Source organism: Rana temporaria, chromosome 1 (assembly GCF_905171775.1).
Source record: "Rana temporaria chromosome 1, aRanTem1.1, whole genome shotgun sequence".
Classification (NCBI taxonomy): domain Eukaryota; kingdom Metazoa; phylum Chordata; class Amphibia; order Anura; family Ranidae; genus Rana; species Rana temporaria.
Genome location: NC_053489.1, coordinates 391,677,519 through 391,698,777, shown reverse-complemented (window position 1 = coordinate 391,698,777; position 21,259 = coordinate 391,677,519). Strand labels below are relative to the sequence as shown.

Sequence of the window (21,259 nt, the reverse complement as noted above, 5' to 3'; positions counted from 1 at the left end):
TAGCGGAGGTTGAAATGGATGCCTGTAAAAGCTGCTAGTTCTGCTGTCATGTCAGTGAATGTAATCTTTGCTTTCTTGCAGAGCTGTACCACAGCTAAAACCTGCAGCATCTGACACCCCCATGTTTGGTTACCTGTATCTCACTGCCATGTGCTCTGCTTTCTATCTGCTGGCTGCTAGGTCACTACTTTATCTCTGAGAACACACACTAGTGACACCTTGGCTGTTGGCACAACAGTGCGCAGCAGAGAGATGCAAAAATCCATCGCACCAGAAATGTGTGACTGGTATAGCTTTGCAAAAGAGATTCCATACACTGGTGAGACTAGTTAGTATTAATATTGTACATTTAGTTTTCATGTTTAATTGCAGTAAAGGTACAATTTTTTTTTTCTTTTTTTTTTTTTTTCCTAAATAGCTTCCTTTACCTTAGTACAGTCCTCCTTCACTTACCTCATCCTTCAATTTTTGCTTTTAAATGTCCTTATTTCTTCTGAGAAATCCTCACTTCCTGTTCTTCTGTCTGTAACGCCACACAGTAATGCAAGGCTTTCTCCCTGGTGTGGAGTGTCGTGCTCGCCCCCTCCCTTGGACTACAGGAGAGTCAGGACACTCTACATTGCAGATAAAGGAGCTGTGTGTTAGTGGGCGTCCTAACTCTCCTGTAGTCCAAGGGAGGGGGCGAGTACGACACTCCACACCAGGGAGAAAGCCTTGCATTACTGTGTGGAGTTAGACAGAAGAACAGGAAGTGAGGATTTCTCAGAAGAAATAAGGACATTTAAAAGCAAAATGGAAGGATGAGGTAAGTGAAGGAGGACAGCACTAAGGTAAAGGAAGCTATTTAGGGAAAAAAAATTGTACATTTACAACCCCTTTAAAGCCCATTTCCCGGCAAATAAAAATAAATATCCTTTGCAGTGTGACGGCACTGCAAGGGTTATTGCTCATTTATGTCTAGGGGAACATTAAAAGGAGATTTATTTACCTGATCCTTTGCTCCTCCCTGCACCTAGACTGGTTCCCAGAGCATCCCTATGCTACACCGGTCTAGGGTCCTGACATCCAGACAAGAGTGGGGTCTATAGCCCTGCACTTGATGTAAAGGATGTTGAGTCCACCACTGGCTCGTAGTGGAACGCTAGCAGAGTGGAGGATTCGAAAAGTAAAGCTGTTTCTTCTCACACCTAGACAACATGAGCAGCTTGCGCTTTTAGTGGGGCAGCACCACTGCAAGGGATATTTTTGGTCTTTATTTGCTTGGAGTTGAGTGTTAGTGTATACGCAAAACTTTTTTGGGTTTATGAGTAGAGAAGAGTTAAAACCCCTCATACTGAATTCCTTCTCACCTCCTATGTGAACTACAGTTCTTAAACGCAAAATGTCACTCCCTTTCTGTTTCGGCGGCAGTGTTTACCAGTACAAATACAGAAGTGAAGATCCTCAATGTGATCTTGGCTACAAATACCTAAGGCTCCATCCATGTACATGGGACATTTTTATAACTGCTCATAAATGATTAAACTTCACAGATGGTAATCCAAGTTTAAAGCGCCCGCTTTGCCGCATTTACATGCCGCGTTTGCGTTTAGAAGCGTTTCTAAATGGTGAAAAAACGCGGCACCGTGGAAATCTCCGACGTCTGAACTAATTTATTTTTTTTGCTTTCAAAGAAATGCTGTTAAAAGCAACTGCCTAAAAACGACAGTAAACGAGACTGTGTACATGGTCACATAAGATAACATTGAATGTGTTCAGGGGCAGTTGAAAAAAGCATCCAACTGCCTCTGAACGTGCGTTTAACAGCAGCAGTGTACATGAGGCCTAGAAGATAAAATACTTCATCAATATACAAGAAAAAAAATGCCTAGCAATGCACTGGCACAACAGTATTGCGTTGTAAAACATAGATGTTGCCAGGTTGTTTACTTTTTTTCGATTCAGCTTGGTTTCCCCAGCCACATCTCGGTAGGTTTGTGAGTCTGTATTCGGTCTGATTGGGGAAGTGTAGAGGAGGCTTTAGGGTTCCAAGAAATCCCTGCTACCTCCACAAAGAGTACCTGTCACTCTGCATATTATCACATCAGGGTTTACCTGGGAAAACAAAACAGTCATGCACATACAAATGCTTGAATGGGTACATAAAGATTTCACAATACATATTTGGTATCGCTGAACACTGTGTAGTGAGGGATCATTCTAGAACTTTACAGGTAACTAAACTGAGGCACTGTAAAGCATTTGAGTGTCCTATGGATAATTCTGGGTGTTAATTTGTTGCCATTATGACAAACTCATACCCACGCTAATTACTCAACACTGCCTCAATATACAGAAAAGTTGGAGATATTGTTTTTATTTGTGTGTACTCAAATTGATTTGAATGTCTTCTTTTTTTTTTTTTTTTTTTTATGAAAATATAGATTGTGAAACAGTTGCACTAATGTCATGCAACCTAAAAAATTGCCTTTCAGAAAATATGTTCAGATGTTTTCATGTAAAAAAAAAAAAAAACACATTTTAGCATGTGTGCGAAAAACTAAAAGGGGATCTGGCAAAAGGCTGAGGGTAATTGTAAACAATATTGTATTCTGATAAATGTATGTTTTTATTACATGAAGTGATCATATTTGGTAAGTAAAATCCTTCTTTTCTATTTTACTTGCCTTTATGTTTTCCACCACATTTACATACAGATCAAGCTGTCCAGTGACAGGAGTGCTTGACCAGTTGCAGAAAGGTACCCCCTCCCCAAAAGGCGTCTTTACAGGACAGCATTTGAGAGAGCAAGACAACACCCACCAGAGACAGGAGACACAAACCACCGCAGGTTTAAAAGGAGGCTCCTCCATGAAGCCAGTTATTGTGTTTTCTCCTCCAGACAGAAACATTCCTCTGAAGCTCGGGTGAGTGAGGCCAGGCACTCAGGGGGTGCTGTCCTGCCCATGTTTGGTTTTTGCTTACTGGGCTTGGGGCCTTAGTGTTTCCCCTTGCAGGTACTTCAGTTTGATATCTTTTGCCGCCTGGGCCACAGTTATAGCTATCTAGGCTAACTCCTGGGACTCCATGCTCAGGGAGAGCCAGAACTGCTTGGAGTTTCAGGACTGGTGGCACGTGTTTCCTGTGGCCACTGGTATTGATTGGTGGTGCCATGTGCCACAGGTACTAGTGGCACCACAGGTAAGCAGAGCCATAGTAGTCTTTTTTCAGGCAGAACCCCAGACAAAAATAACAAGATAAAATGAGCAGCTTATTAAAAAAACATAACCAGCTTTTGCTGCAGTATTCACTTTCAATCCAGAGATTTCCCCTGCAGAAATGTTCTGCTGCTAAGTGTGCTCAGTCTGATAGTTGTCAACCAACTTCATCTGAGCACAGGTTGTCCTGGACTTGACCCAACCTGTGACTGAACAGTGAAAGGAGATGCGGCACAGTGGTGAGGTTTGTCACGGTATTCTCTTCTTCCATCAGTAAATTAACCGATTGGCCCTTTGTGCTGCTACTTCCTTTCACTCCAGCCCAATATATACGAGGGATCTTGAAAAAAATTCTGCACTTTAAAAAAAAAGAACCCTTGTATATTTAGGGCTCTTGCACATGGGAACCTGAGCCCCTGCATTGTAAATACCAGCACTCCCTGACCCCTAACTGGGCAGCCCAGGTTCTGCGTACAGCCTCCGGTAGACATGATTGGCTGTGCATGAGGCTACGCGCGCACACACACACAATTGTTACATACAGGCATATGGAAAATTTTCTATTTATTGTATATGCCTATATGATATACTTGTGTTTATGCATTGCATGGGCCCTGCATCCCATGTTCAACAGTCCTTAATGATTACAGAGCTGCATTCATTTGTGTCTTTTTATATTTGCCTAGAGTTCAGCTTTGACTGACTTTTTTTTTTTGTATATGCTGAGTTGTCCTGGAACTGACGTGGGCAAATTGGGCTTGTGTAACTGTTTCCCCCCCCCCCCCCCCCTTTTTTTTCTTTTTCTTGGTGCGATTGACTTTGCTGTTCTGGCACCCAAATGTATTTTTTTCTTTTAGAGGGTTAGCACTGCAGTAGCCTCGAACTTTTTGTGTTTTTTTTTGTTTTTCATTGCAGACTAAAGCTTCAGAAGAACCAAGTCCTCAAATTCCTAATGGGAAATGTGTCTCTTGTAATTTTCACAATTTCAGAAATGTGTTTAACAATCTTTTGTAAGAGTCGTCTGCCACAACCTGCAAAGATGTTTTGTGTGAAAAGTTGTCAACTTTTTAATCACTTGGGTGTATGCTTTCTGGCCCTAAACCCCTTAGTCAACCACATAATCTCTTCCATAAAACTACAGAATGGGTGTAACATTTTGACTCCCATTGGCCACAGTATCGGTACCTTATCTATTAAACCTTGTTGGTCCTCTAGTGCTATATGGCTCAACTCTTGTCCAATTCGGTCTTTTGCATCCAAACACCAAGACTCTTTCTGGATATCATCATTCACGTGACATGCAGGATTTGTAGATTATTGAATGTATGCATGAATGTTCAGATCTGACTTTCATATAATTCTATACTGGCGTGTTACTAATGTAACAGGTGTTTGCTGTCCTACCTCCAAACTTCAAGACCCCTTGTGATCTTCTTTGTACTTTCAGTTTTGTGTTCCACTAGTCCCTTCACATAATGTGCTCTTCTCTCTTTTGTGGCCAAAGATTGAGGAGGAAGATGACAATGCCTGTGAGCCTAGTAATACCCTCTTCAACTCCCCACTAGAGGAAAGGTGGGCTAGGGATGACATGATGTCCTCTATGCAAATATTAGGACTTGAATCATGTTGATGACCTTTTATGGTCAGTGCTATCTCTGTTCTGCGTGACTAAAAACCTAAAATATTGGTTGGCACAAATTAAGGACTATCTTGAAAACGCACCCAAAGAGAAGGTTCTAGATTTTTGCTTTGCAGAGAACTGCTCAATAGATTTGGTAAGGATGTCTTTCAGATCCTCGGCTGTAAATCATTCCACGGAGTGTGGCGTAAAACCTAACTTTTGTGGAGTGTCTTGTCAGATACAGAAACGATTTCGGGATAATTTTGGCAGATCAAAAGCCCTTTCCTATTAAAAGAAAGGGTACAAAGATTTTTTTGGGGAGCAAACCAGGCACAAAATACAAATGATTTGGGACAAAAAAAAAAAACATGGACTGGTCAAAGGGACGCAAAGACTGGATCGGTGTTCAGGAACACGCCTAATTTTCCCCAGCACCAAGAATATTATTTTTCTTTTGTTGTAATTCAGCTAAGGAAAAGGTGTTCTACCTCGATTGTAAGAGGATGTATGCTACTGTATCTTGAGCACAACATTTTTTTGGCTTATGACTAGGACACCGAATCAAACAGTCGGGTTGTACTGCTGCCTACAGAAGTTATTGAACACCGTCGAAGGCATGCAAAAAAAAAAAATGGTGGCCAGTCAGATATAACCCCTTCCACTCATGCATTCTTTTTTATTTTTTTGCTATTGTCCCAGGAGGATGGACTTTTTTTTTTTTTATTGTTTTGGGAAAACATTAGCAGCTTTTTGCTACAAATATAAAAAAAATTGTAAAAATACTTTATTCTTCTGTCAAGACTTCATCATGCCACTGCTGCGCACACTGCTACACAGCTATCCTGTATAGCTAATCTTTGACGCTGCCTCAGGGGCTGTAATCGGGCCGGAGATTGCACAGCTTACCTATCATGTGACTTTTTGGCACTCCCCAGGTACAAAACTGGTTTGTTGGCTGCAACGTGCTTTACAGGCCCAAAACTATGGCACAGTCTCGGTTGTGACCCTGATGACTCTTGCACTAAATGTGATGTTGAAAATCTGGCTCTGTATACAACACTCTACTGTACCCCAATACTGTGTTTGTACGCAGCAATGTTTTTCTCAAGGCCTACAGTTATGACAAGTCTCTTTGAATTTGCCCCTATAGGAGTGTGGCCACTGTGTGTTTTCCCTGTTCTCAGACAAAGGTGTAACCTGCTGGAGAGAGAAGTTCTGCATTAGTAACTGTAGTGTTGGCATGGCATTCAGTGTCTACCCCATCTCTTCCTGCCTTGGTCTTTTTTTGCAGTGAAATGTGAGCTTTGGGGGCTGCCTACTGTGTCCTTTCTGAAGGACCTTTACAAAATTTGACAGCTATGCTAGATTTTATGAACAAAATTGCTGCCTTTTATAGCGCAGGGGCCAAATGTGTACTTCCACACCTATTCCTGACATTCCTTCAACTAGCAGCTTTGAAGTACTCGGCTGTGAATGTTCTCTTTAATGAGGAGTCTCGCAAACCCATCTTGAATGATTTTTGTATTAGTCTGTCTATAGCTCCTAGACTTGAATATCATATTGTTTTTGTTAAGGCAGTGTCCACAGCATTGTGTGCCTAAAGCCACTACTGTTGCTAGTCTAGGCTTCCTTAATGGTAAATGACTGTCTAAACTTTTACAATGCATTTTCTCAGTTGAATTGTTGAGGTTCTTTCCAATCCTTTGTTCTTCTTAAGACTATTCTTTGCAACCTGCTATAGCTGTCACATTGAGTTGTCAGACTTTAGGTGACTGGATTAAATGTATGTTAAAGGAACCCGAAACGGTCCTTACTGACCAATCGGAAGCGTTTTTTTAAATGTCACTGGCAGAATAATGTATTCTTTTATCACTTCAAGAAAACAACTGTTCCTTTCACTTTAAACAGCACATTGTGTCTCTGTCTCTCAATCGGACCGTATGGTGGGCCCTCCTAGCCCCCCTGTACTGCTCACCCCCTGTTCACTGCCCTACATTCTTACACTGGCTAGAACTCGGAGCAGAGAGCCAGGCCTAAAACTAGTTGAGTCGGCCTGCATGAACAGATGTTCTGCCCTCAAGGTGGACTCCTGCATCAGACTTTTGGGGGTGACCAATTACTTCCCAGGCATGAAAAATTCTAAATAAAAGTGAATGCCAGGGTGTTTAATATTTTCACAGTAAAATTGTTCTATTTGATTTTTCTTTGCCCCCCCCACCCCGCTTGCTAGTTAACCCTTTCACGCCGAGCGTACGCATATATGCGTCCTCGGCTTTCAGGGGTTATACCGGGATGATGCCTGCAGCCGCAGGCATCATCCCGGTACCGTTGTTTAGAGCGGGCGATCGGCTTTCCAAACATAACAACCGATGCGGCTAAAAGTCGCTCGGTTGTTATGCCGGATGAGCGGGAGGGGACATCCCCCCCCCCCTCCCGCCGCCTCTCGCCGCTCTGACCGGGCCTCCCGTCCCACCGGGAGACCCGATCCACGATCCGGCGCCTCCAGCGTCTCGGCGCGCTCTGAAACAAAGCCGTAAACGGCTTTGATTCAGTGTCCGCATTGAAACCACGGAAGCGGCGTCATGACGTCACTTCCGGGTTTCTCAGATGCCAATGGCGCCGGATTTAAAAAAGTACACAGTATTCAGAATCGCCGTTTTCGGCGATCTGAATACTTTGAAGTGCAAAGGAGGGCTCGGGGGTCTTTTAGACCCCCGATCCCTCCATAAAGAGTACCTGTCACCACCTATTGCTGTCACAAGGGATGTTTACATTCCTTGTGACCGCAATAAAAGTGATCAAAATGTAAAAAAAAAAAAAATTAATATTAGAAAAAATAAATAAATAAGAAAACAAAAAAAATTTTTTTTTAAAGCGCCCCCCTCCCCGCGAGCTTGCGCAGCAAAGAAAGCGCATACGGAAGTCGCGCCCGCATATGAAAACGGTGTTCAAATAACACATGTGAGGTATCGCCGCGATCGTAAGAGCGAGAGCAATAATTATAGCACTAGGCCTACTCTGTAACTCTAACCTGGTAACCGTAAAAAAAGTTTAAAGCGTCGCCTATGGAGATTTTTAGTTACCGTAGTTTGTCGCCATTCCACGAGTGCGTGCAATTATAAAGCGTGTCATGCTTGGTATCTATTTACTCGGCATAACATCATCTTTCACATTATGCAAAAAAATTGGGCTAATTTTACTTTTTCATTTTTTTAAAATTCATGAAAGTAAATTTTTCCCAAAAAGTTGTGTTTAAAACACCGCCGCACAAATACCGTATGACATAAAATATTGCAACAATCGCCATTTTATTCTCTAGATTCTCTGCTAAAAATATATATATAATGTTTGGGGGTTCTAAGTAATTTTCTAGCCAAAAATATGGATTTTAACTTGTAAACACCAAATGTCATACATAGGCATAGGCATGAAAGGGTTAAAGGAGCTGCACCTGGGTGATCTTTGATCTCTTCCTTGGAGACCTTCCCTTCTCAAAGGTTGCCATTGCCAACCCCTAGTATAATAAACAGGGCACACCCTGGTGCAAAATTACCACTTTACGCAAGTTTTCCCAAGTAGTCTGCCAGGATAGAAAATGTGAGACTTGAAGATCATTTTCAAGAAAAGACTGACCATAATCGCTACACATGTGTGGCCTCAGGCATATGCATATCTAAACTATATAAAGCAAAGACATGAAATCTTAACTGAAGAAGAGCCCATTCCATATAATCTTTATGTAAATGGCCAGCGTTCACCTAACGGCCTTTGACTAACTTAAAGTGGAACTAAACCTATCCATTTAATTTTTTCTCAAAACGGTTACATTCAAGGCATTCTATGAATAACTGTCAGTTGCTTGTGCTCTCAACTGAACTGTCAAGCCATCAAATGGCTGATATAAGGATAGGTTCAGCTTTTGGAACATTTTTACCCACTGGGGGCTGCAGATGTACAAAAATATAATCTTATTGATGTATATGTATATAATTTATTGCAGCTTACCAGTATGTAGATGTTATGTGCAATAGTTTCCTTTTTGATACCTGCTGATCTTGCTAGAAATGTCTTTGTCACTTCTGGGAGCTGAGCAGGAAGCACAAATTATTTTGTAAAATACTAATATCGGCCACCATGTAATAAAGATGAGAGAGGGCAGACATGTGTAAAGGCCAGCCTTGGTGGAAACTATGGCTTCCTCCTATAGATAAGAGTAGAGAAGTGAGCAAAAGCCACTTGGCAAGAAAACGTAAAATGTAGACAAGAAAGATGTATTTTTTTGGGGGGGGAGGGTGGTAGATATAGTTTAAAGGCTAATGTCACCTTTTTACACCCATATCTAGTGTGCAACGTTGTACCAAGATGAAAAATGTCAGGAAGGTATCCTTCTGGAAAGTAAAGCAGTTATAAGCATTGTCAAGTGGATGACTAATATTTCTGAGGGGTAAAAAATAGTTGGATGTGCTTATAGTGACACAATCAATATTAGGCATACTGCATGTAGCATAAAAAAAATGACGGGGTCTACTTTAACCTCCCTGTCGGTCTCATTTTATGTCAGTATTTTTAAATGTCAAAGCAGTACATAGTTTTGCATGGCAATTTTGTTTTTTATATTGTAGGCCTGTAATTCTTAGGGATAACTCGCCTAAATCTGTCTAAACAGAAGTTTAGTTGACATCCCAGGTATGATAAAGTTTGAAACACAAAATCATAACTTATAATATGACTATAAATAATTATAAAAAATCTTATTCAATAATGTAATCAAACCAAAAACACTGAAATTTGTCCAAACAAGGATGCAATATTACTAATCGTTGTACACTAGACACTGCATATTGGTTTAGTAAACATCCCGGGTATGAAAATTTTTGAAACGTGGTACTTCAAAAAGTCCAACGTCACAATCTGGACAATGGAACCTGGTTTCCTTTCTGATTTTCTTTCTACTGTCCTTGCTTTGAGCAAAAAACACACACAACTTGGTGCTGACTTTTTCACGGTTGGTGGGATGTAGTCCATGAAATGACGACTAGTCAGGCGTTCTGGGTTGACGACGCCAACAGCTCTTTTCACACCGATTGATGGTGTTTGGTTCGGCAACTTTTTAAAATAGTCTGAATGAATCACAGGCTTGTTACTCCATCTTCCTTTTTTTTTTTTTTTGAGCAGAATGTAGGCATTGCTCAAGAAGATGACCGAAGACCTTATAGTACTTATTTTGTCATTTCCTCGTTGCTTGGTAGGATGTCATTGCTTGGTCGGCTCTTTCGACACCTCCCATGGTGTTATTGTAGTCTATCATTAATGGTGGCTTCATTTCTTTCCCACCTTTCGTGCGTACCATTATGAATACTCATTAGGCACTCGTCTGTCTTGTCACATAATTGCAGTGCCATCATTTTTTTTTCTTCCTTTCTGCCAGCAACCATTTCTCCAGTCTTCAGTGTCTTATTGCCAAACATTGGCAATTGTTCCATAGGCATCTGTTTTTGTTTTGCAGAAGAAACTCAAAGTTCAGGAGATGTATGAGAGCCGGTTCACACTGGGGCGATCTGGGATCCGACTTCAAGTTGCCCGGTTGAGAAAATGAATGGGAGCCGTCTTAAAGTCGCTCCGACTTCAGAAAAGGTTCCTGTACTACTTCAATCCGACTTCTAGGCAACTTGTGCCCTTTGATTTCAATGGAAGTCGGATCACTGTCTTAACTGAAGCAACAATACAGGAAGATAACATACGTTTCTCAGGCAAACCCCTCCCTCCCACAGAGCTGATTGTTGTTTGATTGGCCACTGGAAAGCCTCCTGTCCTGGAGGCGACTTAAAGTTGCCTGATGATTCATACTTAAGTCGTGACCAAGTTGCCTCCCAAAGTCGTGCTAGAAGTCGTGTTGCCCCTGTGTGTATGGTCTCTAAAAGTTATCGAATGTTGCACAATAGCCCTGATTTAGCAATGGCTCAATGAGTGAAAGAACAGAAGATGTTGCCATTCCATAGTTTTTGTATATGACTGAATACCAAAGGTTGATGCATGTAGGATTTTACGCCAAATTGTGCTCTTTAATGCAACGTATTGTACCCAGCTGAGCCTTCACTTGTATGCCCTTTGACTTTCATCTATACCAATATCTCTTTCTGGCACATAACTCCATTGGAAATTCTTAAGAATCATTTGAGATGCTTCCCAGAAATTTCCAAATGTCATCTTTGGTCACTGGTTCCCACTTTCTGCTTCTTGGAAACTTTCAATGCGTAGTGGCTAATTGTTGCTCTTTGTCTCAGTAACTCCTCCTCCTTTTTATTTTTATATTATTTTGTTTCCAGTAACCATATTGATCAGAAATATTTAATTCTGCCAAGGGGTTGTGTTTAATGTCTACTTTCATACCAGATGCTCTAGTAAATGGGAACCTTGGGGGCGCTGCCTAATCCGTAATAGTCAATAGTGCACCAAGTTCGCACATCAATGAGCTCGGTCGCAGAATCGTTGCTGTTGTCCCTTTCAGTGTCTGACGAATTTCTTCACAAATCACTATTGCTCAATTCTGCAAGTGATTCTAATTCATCGCTGTTTTCTACCTGGTCTAAAACCACTTTTGACCTCAAAGGATGCTTTTTGGATGCCATGAACGTTCTCAAGTTTCCAGGCAGAACGAATGGTAAAAGTGCAGGCAGGGCACTGGACAAAGTACTAGGGACAAAATCCCCATGTGGTGCTCGCAGGGAACGGAAGACAGATGCGTCGGTCAAAGGACACAGTGGGAGGACATTGCGGGATCGTAGGGACAAGGTAAGTAAATGTACAGGGATATCCTGAGTGTGGCTCGGGGTTACCACTTTTGGTACTGAAAATTAACCCTGAGCCACACTCCAGGGAGGTTAAGATCCTAGGCAATTTAACCACCAGAAATGCATTTCCACCATGCTTTACTGCATTGCTTGTCAATACAAAATAGTGGTTAGTGATATCCTGGTCTCCTGCAATGACAGGTGGTTATTACATTGCACCCTCAGAGTCTGTCTTCTACCCATTCCCCCATAGCTGAAGTGCATGGGGTACAGCACCCCTGCAAGGGATAACCTTTTCCCAGAATGCAGTTTTGGGTATAGATGTGTTATGTCTAAAAGCTAAGCTCACTTTTAAGAAAAAATAACTCCAGAACTCTGCAAAGCATTGTAGCTACAATCGGTGGGTAAAAGGTGAAACGTAGGGCTCCTGCAGACATCGTCCACCTGAAAGCTGTCAATGGACTACAAGGGCGCCCATCAGTGACCAAGTAGTTAATTGAGAACTGCAAGTCTCCTGCAGAAGATGGGACTTGTAGTTTATGCATTTAAAGTTCACAGCGAAAAAATGACGTGGGTGGAACTCCGCATAGCTGCTCCAATTTTTAATGATAGGATGGGAGCATGTTGCACCCTTAATACTTTACTTATTCTTTAGCAGGGTATCTTGAAGAAAGGAGTGAAATATAAAAGAAACAAAGGGACGTGGGGCTGTAGAGTGGGTGGGGTACTGGAGCTGTGGTATATGGATGTATTCTTTAGGATGCCAGACTATTGGGTTTTCCAGTTTGAGGCGTTTGAATGTAATTTTCAGACTTTTGTTCTGTTGATGGCTGCTCTTTTTCCTAACTTCTCTGAAATTTTCTAGAGGTTTTGCAGGGTCTTTCTGTTTGGCTTCGCAGATATATGTGATCAGCATAAGTAATTTTAGGAATAGGTTTGTTGAATAGTGTTTGCCAAGTGTCCTTCCTTTTTTTTTTTTTTTTTTGATTGCAGAAAAGAACTGCATTAATGGGGTCATGTTCCATTACAATGTTGTACTTAAGGGCTAGAAAAAGCAGATCTGTGACAAGTACCAGTGTGACAACATGCATGAGCCCACACGTTGTCTAGTCTTCCTGTCCTCCATATTCTCAAAGGATCTTTTTTAGTCTTTTATTTTCATCTGGTGATCCAGACAATAAGTCTTGGTTCTCTTTCAACAGAACAAGGTCTCCTGCGAATGCATCAGTTAGGCCACATTCACATCTGCGATTTAGGGACATCTGCTCCCCTTCCCTTTTTTGTGTTGGATATTTTTGTCTTGGTGTTTTTGTGCTGTTTGCTGCAACTGAGCAGGATGTTTAGAGTAAGGGCTATAGTCTATTTGTAATATTTTTTTATTTTTTTGCAATCCAATTCTTCATACATATTATTCCCGCCAGTGTTATTGTTTTTTCCCGACTTGATTTGTACAGCTATGCTGGCTGTCAACCTATTGCCATTTCCGGCAGAATGAATAAAAGTGGCTCCCGCATGGAGCCTCGCTGTCATTTAACTGTACAAAATCCAGCACTGCATGTAATACAGCTTAAAAACCCTATAGCAGCCAGGTATATGAATTAGAATTGGCTTAATATGAAGTGAAGCTGTTATTTTTACAGTGCTGTGGTATACTGTGATGGCGGCCATTTGTAGTAAGGGCAAGTGAAGACCATGGCTTGTCTCTTCCTGGAACACCTAGACACAGATGCACATACAGTCTCTCTGCTCTTCCCTGCAGTAGCAGCCATCGCTACTCATAGTAACCTGCTTTTATCCTTTCTGCAGCAGCAGCCACCGCTATATATGGTAAACTTCTTTTATCCTTCCTGCAACAGCAGCCACTGCTATACATAGTAAACTGCTTTTATCCTTCCTGCAGCAGCAGCCACCGCTATACATAGTAAACTGCTTTTATCCTTTCTGCAGTAGCAGCAACCGCTATACATAGTAAACTGCTTTTATCCTTCCTGCAGTAGCAGCAACCGCTATACATAGTAAACTGCTTTTATCCTTCCTGCAGTAGCAGCAACCGCTATACATAGTAAACTGCTTTTATCCTTCCTGCAGCAGCAGCTTCTGTTACAGAGTAACCTGCTTTTTATCCTCCCCGCAGCAGCCACCGCTACAGAGTAACCTGCTTTTATCCTTCCTGCAGCAGCAGCTTCTGCTTCAGAGTAATCTGCTTTTATCCTCCCCGCAGCCACTATACAGAGTAACCTGCTTTTTATCCTTCCCGCAGCAGCCGCCACCGCTATACAAAGTAAATTGCTTTTATCCTCTCCGCAGCAGCTGCCACCGATACATGTAGTAAACTGCTCCAATCCTGCCTGCACCAGCTGGCAGAACCTCGGGCTGTGCACAGTGGAAGCTGACTGACTCTTCATCCCATCAACTTCCCATGCAGGCACACACCTTTAACGCATTGCTCCTGGTTTGACTGCCCAAAGACTCCTGGGATATGTGATGATATCTCAGTGGGTCAACTGGACTAAAGCTACGATTGTCTCGGGGGGAGAAAGAATTACAGGGGGACACTGCATATTTAAGGTATTTTCAAATTATGTTCTAGGAGGGACAGATATTTACATTTACAGGGACTTTAAAAACGGTGTGAAATCATAAAGGATAAAAAAAAAAGTATTTCTAGTGGAAATATTGCTATCTGTTTGGTTAAACTTTACAGACACAGCACTTTCCAGTTGTCATACACACTTTTTTTTTTTTTTTTTTCATTTGGATTTGTTGGTCAATCAAGACTTGTTCTCATGATATTGGCTGTAGTCCCACCCTGAAGGATTTCTGTACCTGTGTATGCTGCTCATGGTGGAGGTGAAGTTTTGGTTTGTGGCTCTTTTATTGGATATGCATGTCCAACCCTTCCACTCCATTTAATTTTCTTTGACTCGTGAGTAATGGTGACACCACTCCTCCTTCTCCTCTTATCTCAAGCTTCCTCACTGACTTGTATTGCTGAGGAAGGGTGGCGGTGTGTGCTAGGTTAAACTTATTAGATTTGCACAATGACCAAAGGTTTATCCCCTATTCTAATGCTTGCTTTTTCTTATTTATAACTTTTCATATTAACATCTCCAGACCTTCACACATCAGAGCCTTTCTGTATGGCATATGCCATGTCAATGCCTGACTGGTACTACTCTGTTCTTTTGGTGCTTTGTGTGCCCTGATGAGAAGCTAGCATCTATGATGTTGGGTTTATGGGCTGGAGACTATTTCCTTGGTAATTGGCCAGACCACCTCTGATCTCTACTTCTGATTAAAATGTGCCTCTTGTCTGAATGAAAGTCATTGCATCGGCTAGGCTGCATTTAGGCAAGTCCTATAATAGAATGTTGATTAAATTCTCCCACTGAAAATGAGTGTGCATCTATGGACTGTCATTGATAGTTTGCAAGCTTGCGATCTGCCTGCTATCAGGCACCTATTGGTGTGGTTCTTCTCATTAAATTGCCATGGCTGCCAATCTTAAAGTAGAACTAATGGCAAAACTGTGTGGTGTGTGTTTGTTTTTTTTTTCAGGACAAATCCCTTCAAAATGAAGGAAACACCAGGGTGACACTAGAACTAGTACCCTATTAGACTATTTCCTATCTAAATTTTTTTTTTTTTTGCATTTTCTTTCTTTAAACATGACAAATGGTGAAACTCCATAGGGGGACACAGACGGCAGTAAACATGATGAGATAAAACGTTTTTCTGTTAAAAGGGCAAAATAAATTTTTAGTTTTTGAAGTTGCACCTTGATTATGGCAGAACTAAGCATGTGTTTTTTGTTAGGTTGTTTTTGTTTTTTTTATTGCAAACACTTTAAAATTCCAGATAAAAGATGGTTTTGCTTTAGCATTAGTGGGAGAAAATTAAGGGGTACTACCATCAAAAGTTATAATCATTGACTCACGGGAAGTTCTATGTAGGAATGATTTTATTTAACAAGAAGGCTACATTCATACAGGCTATTGAGCACACCCTACATTTTCTCTGCGGATTCTTGCATATTGAATTGAAAGGAATGTACGAAAAGCTGCAGCTGCTCAACCTGTACAATGCAATCTCAGGATCACATGATGGATTTTTAGATCCATAAAAGGGCAGGCTGATTGTACAACCAGCCTGTTTGATTTTTATACATACAGTTACAGCCATCGTCTACAGCCGCTAGCAGTAACCACTATATTCTGCCATCTGGGCAGGCTCCCCGTGCCCCCAGCTGGAACTGCCAGAGGCATTCCCCCATCAACACTAAAAGTGATGATTTAAAGAGGGGGGGGGGGAAGAGAAGAGTAATCTATGGCCTGCCTTCAAAAAAGCCTCAAGATGCATAGTTTTTGCAAGCATGGTATGCACTACCCTTTTTAACTTGTGATTTTTAGATTGTTTGCATTATAAAAACAAAAATGTAATTCTGCTTTAGATTTCTTAAATATAAAATCATTCAACCATGGTACTTATCAAGACCGTTTACAAAATAAAAGCCTTTTTTTTTTTTCAAAATGAATTTTCAATTGGTCAGTGCTCCTTATTGCGTTAACGGCTGCAAAACTGAATCTGTGGTTTTTTTTTCTGGGCATCTAAACTTCAGTTGTTTATGAAAGAGAAAAACGAATTGTTTGGGACTTTTGGTCAGTTGTTTATGAAAAAGTTGAGTTTTGCCAAATTCAATGCCTTTGTTGCCATTTTGAAGAACTGTCTCCATGGTCCTGGCACTGACCACATTAAAAGCTTCAGACCGCTTTCTGCCATAGTGTTAACCATGAAACAGAAGCTGCAAAGGCTAATTTTTTTTTTTTTTTTAATCTTTTACCCTATGATTACTTGACATGATCTTTGCAGTTATTTGTACAGTTAGTCAGTATGTAGTCTCGTGCAATTTTGTTTTTCAGCCCCAGTGGGAAGAAGTTCCGCAGTAAACCTCAACTGGCACGATACCTTGGCAACTCAATGGATCTCAGCACTTTTGATTTTCGAACAGGAAAAATGTTGATGAGCAAAATAAATAAGAATCGGCAGCGAATGCGATATGATGGGCTTAATCAAACTAAGGTAGGTTTTTTTTTTTTTTTTACATTACAGGTGGTGATAAAAAGAAGCTTAAATATGGAAGCAAAGTACAATTACATTTTATTTAAACAAGTATCACTAAAAGTTGTAATTGTGTGATAGTTTGCATTTCGCTAATTGGTTGTAAAATAAATCTGGTATCTGTCTACTGGGAAATGTCAAGATGATTCGAAAAATATATAATGCATTGTAGACCTCTGTCATGGGGAATACTAATGTGAGACTCAATGTCCAGAGAGACTAAAACCATTTCAGGGGGAACCACCACATCATGTAAAATGTTAAGTATCTTGAACGTACTAGGGGAATGTGGTTATGTGTGGTTTAAAACTGGCCATAGATGAGTAATTGTGTGTGTTTGTGTCTCCCCCCCAACCAGTGGGTTGAACCAAAAAAATGTACCCAGTCAATCCGCTATGTTGCCTTCTGGTGGCAGGAAGGCTTCTCTGCCATCCAAATACACTGATAGCAGGCTATAGACTGCAGCACTAATCGAGAGGAAATTTTCCAGCTGGGCACCACAGTGCCCATACATGTATTGAAATGTGACAAGCCCCTGCTAAACTGGCTGAATTGAAATCCATCTATAGGCAGCCTAGATCAGGGGTCTCCAGACTTTCTAATCAAAGGGCCTGTTCACTGTCATTCAGACTTTGGGGGGGGGGGGGGGGGTGGACAGTGGGAGTAGAAAATGCCCCATTCTCATTGGGACTAAACAGTGCCTTAGGCTTGGTGATCAGTGGGAAGAGGAGTTGTGCCGCATCACTGGTAATTGTTACCCCATCATTGGGCCAGTGGGAGGAATGGTGTTTCCCATTGTTGGTGCCAGTGGGATTAAGGGTGCCCCACATCGGTAGAGACTGTGCCCCAAGGGCCGGATAAAGACAAGCAAAGGGGCCACATCTGGCCTGAAGTTTGGAGACCACTGCCGTTGACAGGTATGAACTAACTTTTAGGATGCCTTGTCCATGTTGCCATGCTTGTCAGCCGACTTAATTTCAATAGAATTGCATCTGGACAAGGTATACAAAATGTCATTAACCACTTGACCCCATTAAGATTTACCCCCCCTAACTAGGCCATTTTTGCAATAGGGCACTATAACTGACAATTGTGCGGTTGTGCGACACTGTGCCTAAATAAAATGTTTATTTTTTTTGCACTATAAATAAAGATTGATAATTTTTAAAAGAAACAATATTTTTTACTTTCTGCTATAAAACATATCTATTAAAAATAAAAAATCTAATTTCTTCATAAATTTAGGTCATGTAGTCTGCTACATATTTTTGGTTAACCACTTAGTGTTAACCCCATTTTTTTTTTACAGATCCTGGTGCCGTAACCACTTCAGCCACGGAAGGTTTTACCCCCCTAATGACAGAGCATTTTTTGCAATTTGGCACTGCATTGCTTTAACTGACAATTGTGATTGAACAAAATTTATGTTCCCCCCCCCCCCCCCTCCTCACAAATGGAGCTTACTTTGGTGGTATTTGATCACCTCTGGTTTTTATTTTTTGTGCTATAAACAAACGCCAGTTTTGAAAAAACACGTTTTTTTTTGTTTTTTTTTGCAGTAATAAATATCCTTTTTTTTTTTAAACATATTTCTTCAGTTTAAGCTCATATGTATTCTACATATCTTTGGTTAAAAAAAACGCAATAAGTGTATATTGATTGGTTTGCGCAAAAATTATAGCGTCTACAAAATAGGGAATTTTATGTTCATGGTTTTTATATAATTTTTTTTTTTAAATAATCACTTTTTTTTCCAATTACAAGGAATGTAGACATCCCTTGTAATAAAAAAAAAAAAAAAAAAAAGCATGACAGGACCAATATAAGCACTTAAGAACCAGCCGCTGCAGTTGTACTGCGGCAATGTGGCTGGTTCCCGCTAATCGCTGTCATTGTACATTGGGTTGTACACACCCCCCCCCCCCCCCCCATACAGTTAGTAAATGCATGGAGGGAACACATTTAATCTCTTGATTGCCCCTAGTGGCAATGTGGCTGGTTCCCGCTAATCGCTGTCATTGTACGTTGGGTTGTACACACACCCCCCCCCCCCCATACAGTTAGTAAAGGCATGGAGGCAACACATTTAATCTCTTGATCGCCCCTAGTGTTAATCTCTTCCCTGACAGTGTCAATAATACAATAATTGCATATTTTTAGCACCGATTACTGAAATGTCGTCACTGGTTCCCCAAAAAAATGTCAGGTGTCCGATCTGTCCGCCGCAATGTCGCAGTCCTGCTAAAAATCAATGGTCGCCGCCATTACTAGTAAATAATAAAAATGACATATTTTATATCTATTTTGTAGATGCTATAACTTTTGCACAAACCAATCAATATATGCTCTTTGTGATTTTTGTTTTGTTTTAATTTTTTTACCCCAAAATGTGTAGAATACATATTGGCCTAAACTTAAGAATTTTTTTTGGGGGGGGGGGGGATTATTAAAGCAAAAAGTAAATATTTTTTTTTTTTTTTTGGTTTATAGCGCATAAAATAAAATCCCCACATATGATCAGGTACCACGAAAGGAAAGCCCTACTTGTGGGGGGGACACATCGCTGAGTTGTAGAGGAAAAAAAATTCACCTTAATGCAATCTATGCATTAAGGTGAAAAAACATCTGCTGCTGCCGGCCCCCTTCCCCCCCGTTTTTACTTACCTGACCCCTCGAAAATCCCACGCGGTCACGATATCCTCTTCGCCGCTCAGCCTTCCTGCTGATTGGCTAGAGCGGATGGATTGAGAGCAGCGCAGCAATTGGCTGGCACTGCTGTCAATCACATCCAGTGACGCGGCGAGCCGAGTGATACAGTGAGCGGCTATGGCCGCTCGCTGTATCACGGGAGCGCGCCCGCAATTGGTGACCACAATGCGAGCTCTCGCATGACTGTGGTTACTAATTGTGGGGAGGACCAGAGACAGCCGCCTGAGGGACGCCAGAAGACATGGATCGGGGGCACTCTGCAAAACGAACTGCACAGTGGAGGTAAGTATAACATGTTTGTTATTTAAAAAAAAAAAAAAAAAAAAAATTTTTTTTCCTTTAGTGATCCTTTAAATTACCTTCCTTTTTTGGCAGTTCTAAACTAATAACTGGTCAATGTCTGTAGTGGCATGACTGTCATCACTCAAGCTGCTTCTTTTTCTCCAACAATGGGGCACTATTCCTCCCACTGACCACCAATCGTGAGACCATATTTTCACTGATGCTTTGCAGGGTGAGGCTGAATGCTGTACTCCGTAGTAACAGTGTTTTAAGGTCCTACGTGTTTTGGCACTACTCGGTACAGTGCTCAACCCAGCTGAAGCATGCCATAGACTGACAGGTTACAGGCAATGGGATTGGACACTGCACTTTTTTTCCCCTAGGCGCATTAAAACGCCAGGAGATGTGCACAGCAGCTAGACGAGCCCCATGTTCAAGGAGTCTTAACTGGTATGTAAACCTTTTACAAGGTATTTTTTAACAATGAGGTCAAAACTTCCTGTGCTGACCATTGATACAATTGTTCTCTGAAGACTGCAGTACCATGCCCCCTTGTTACTGGTAATAGAAGATAGGACTAGAGAACACTATTCCTCTCCTGTCTGTCATGGAACAGAATGACATGCAATTGTTGTCACCCTAGGACTGGAAGTGTTACTGAGAGAATCACCAGATGAAAATAAAGAGGGGGAATAAAAGCTTGACTATAAAAGAAATTGTAGCGATCAAATCTAAGGACTTGTAAACTGCAATACATTAAAGGTTTGGTTTTATATAGGCTTTTAAGCAAAGGTTGTAGAGTAAACCTCCTTTCTGTTTTCAGGGCAAGCCTGATTTGAACACTGCCCTCCCAGTCCGGCAGACTGCGTCCATCTTCAAGCAACCAGTCACCAAAGTGACAAACCATCCTACCAACAAAGTGAAAAGTGACCCTCAGAAAGCAGTTGACCAGCCACGTCAGGTGAACTTGAGGGCTTATTAAAGAAAATCCAAAATTAACTGTCCTAATTGTCTATTGCTGTACTTGACAACAAACAATAGGGTTGATTTACTAAAGGCAAATCCACTCTGCACTACAAGTGCACTGCAAATACACTTGAAAGTGCAGTCGCTGTAAATCTGAGGGGAAGATCTGAAATCGGGGGAATCTGCTGATTTTATCATCATGCACAAGCAAAATGCTGTTTATTTTCCTTGCATGGTCCCCTTTGGATCTACAGTGACTGCACTTAAACCCCAGTGTGTCTTAACCTTCTGAAATTTTGAGAAGTTCTATATCCCCCAAAATTGTGAGCAGCCACTGTTTAAAGGGATTGTAAAGGTTTGTTTTTTATTTTCTAAACCGGTTCCTTTTAAGCTAGTGCATTGTTGGTTCACTTACCTTTTCCTTGTAAATATTTTTTTCTTTGTCTGAATTTCTCACTTCCTGTTTCTCCTCCAGTAAGCTTTCCACCATCCGAGCAGTCATCCGAAAAGGTTAGTGAACCAACAATGCACTAGCTTAAAGGAACCTATTTGGAAAATAAACAAACCTTTACAAC

The 21,259-nt window shown here is 41.2% G+C and overlaps 1 protein-coding gene across 3 annotated transcripts in view; it reads left to right on the top strand.

Annotated features, from left to right (window-relative positions):
- The window catches only part of LOC120912609 (methyl-CpG-binding domain protein 3), a 44,728-nt gene that overhangs the window by 14,149 nt on the left and 9,320 nt on the right, over positions 1 to 21,259 (top strand). For 2 of the 3 annotated variants that reach the window (XM_040322621.1, XM_040322623.1), the window contains exons 2-4: positions 2,697 to 2,906; positions 16,529 to 16,688; positions 20,542 to 20,679. In XM_040322621.1, the coding sequence (XP_040178555.1) occupies positions 2,697 to 2,906; positions 16,529 to 16,688; positions 20,542 to 20,679 (508 nt within the window). The remainder of the gene's footprint in view (positions 1 to 2,696; positions 2,907 to 16,528; positions 16,689 to 20,541; positions 20,680 to 21,259) is intronic. The other variant, XM_040322622.1, reaches the window with a different exon arrangement.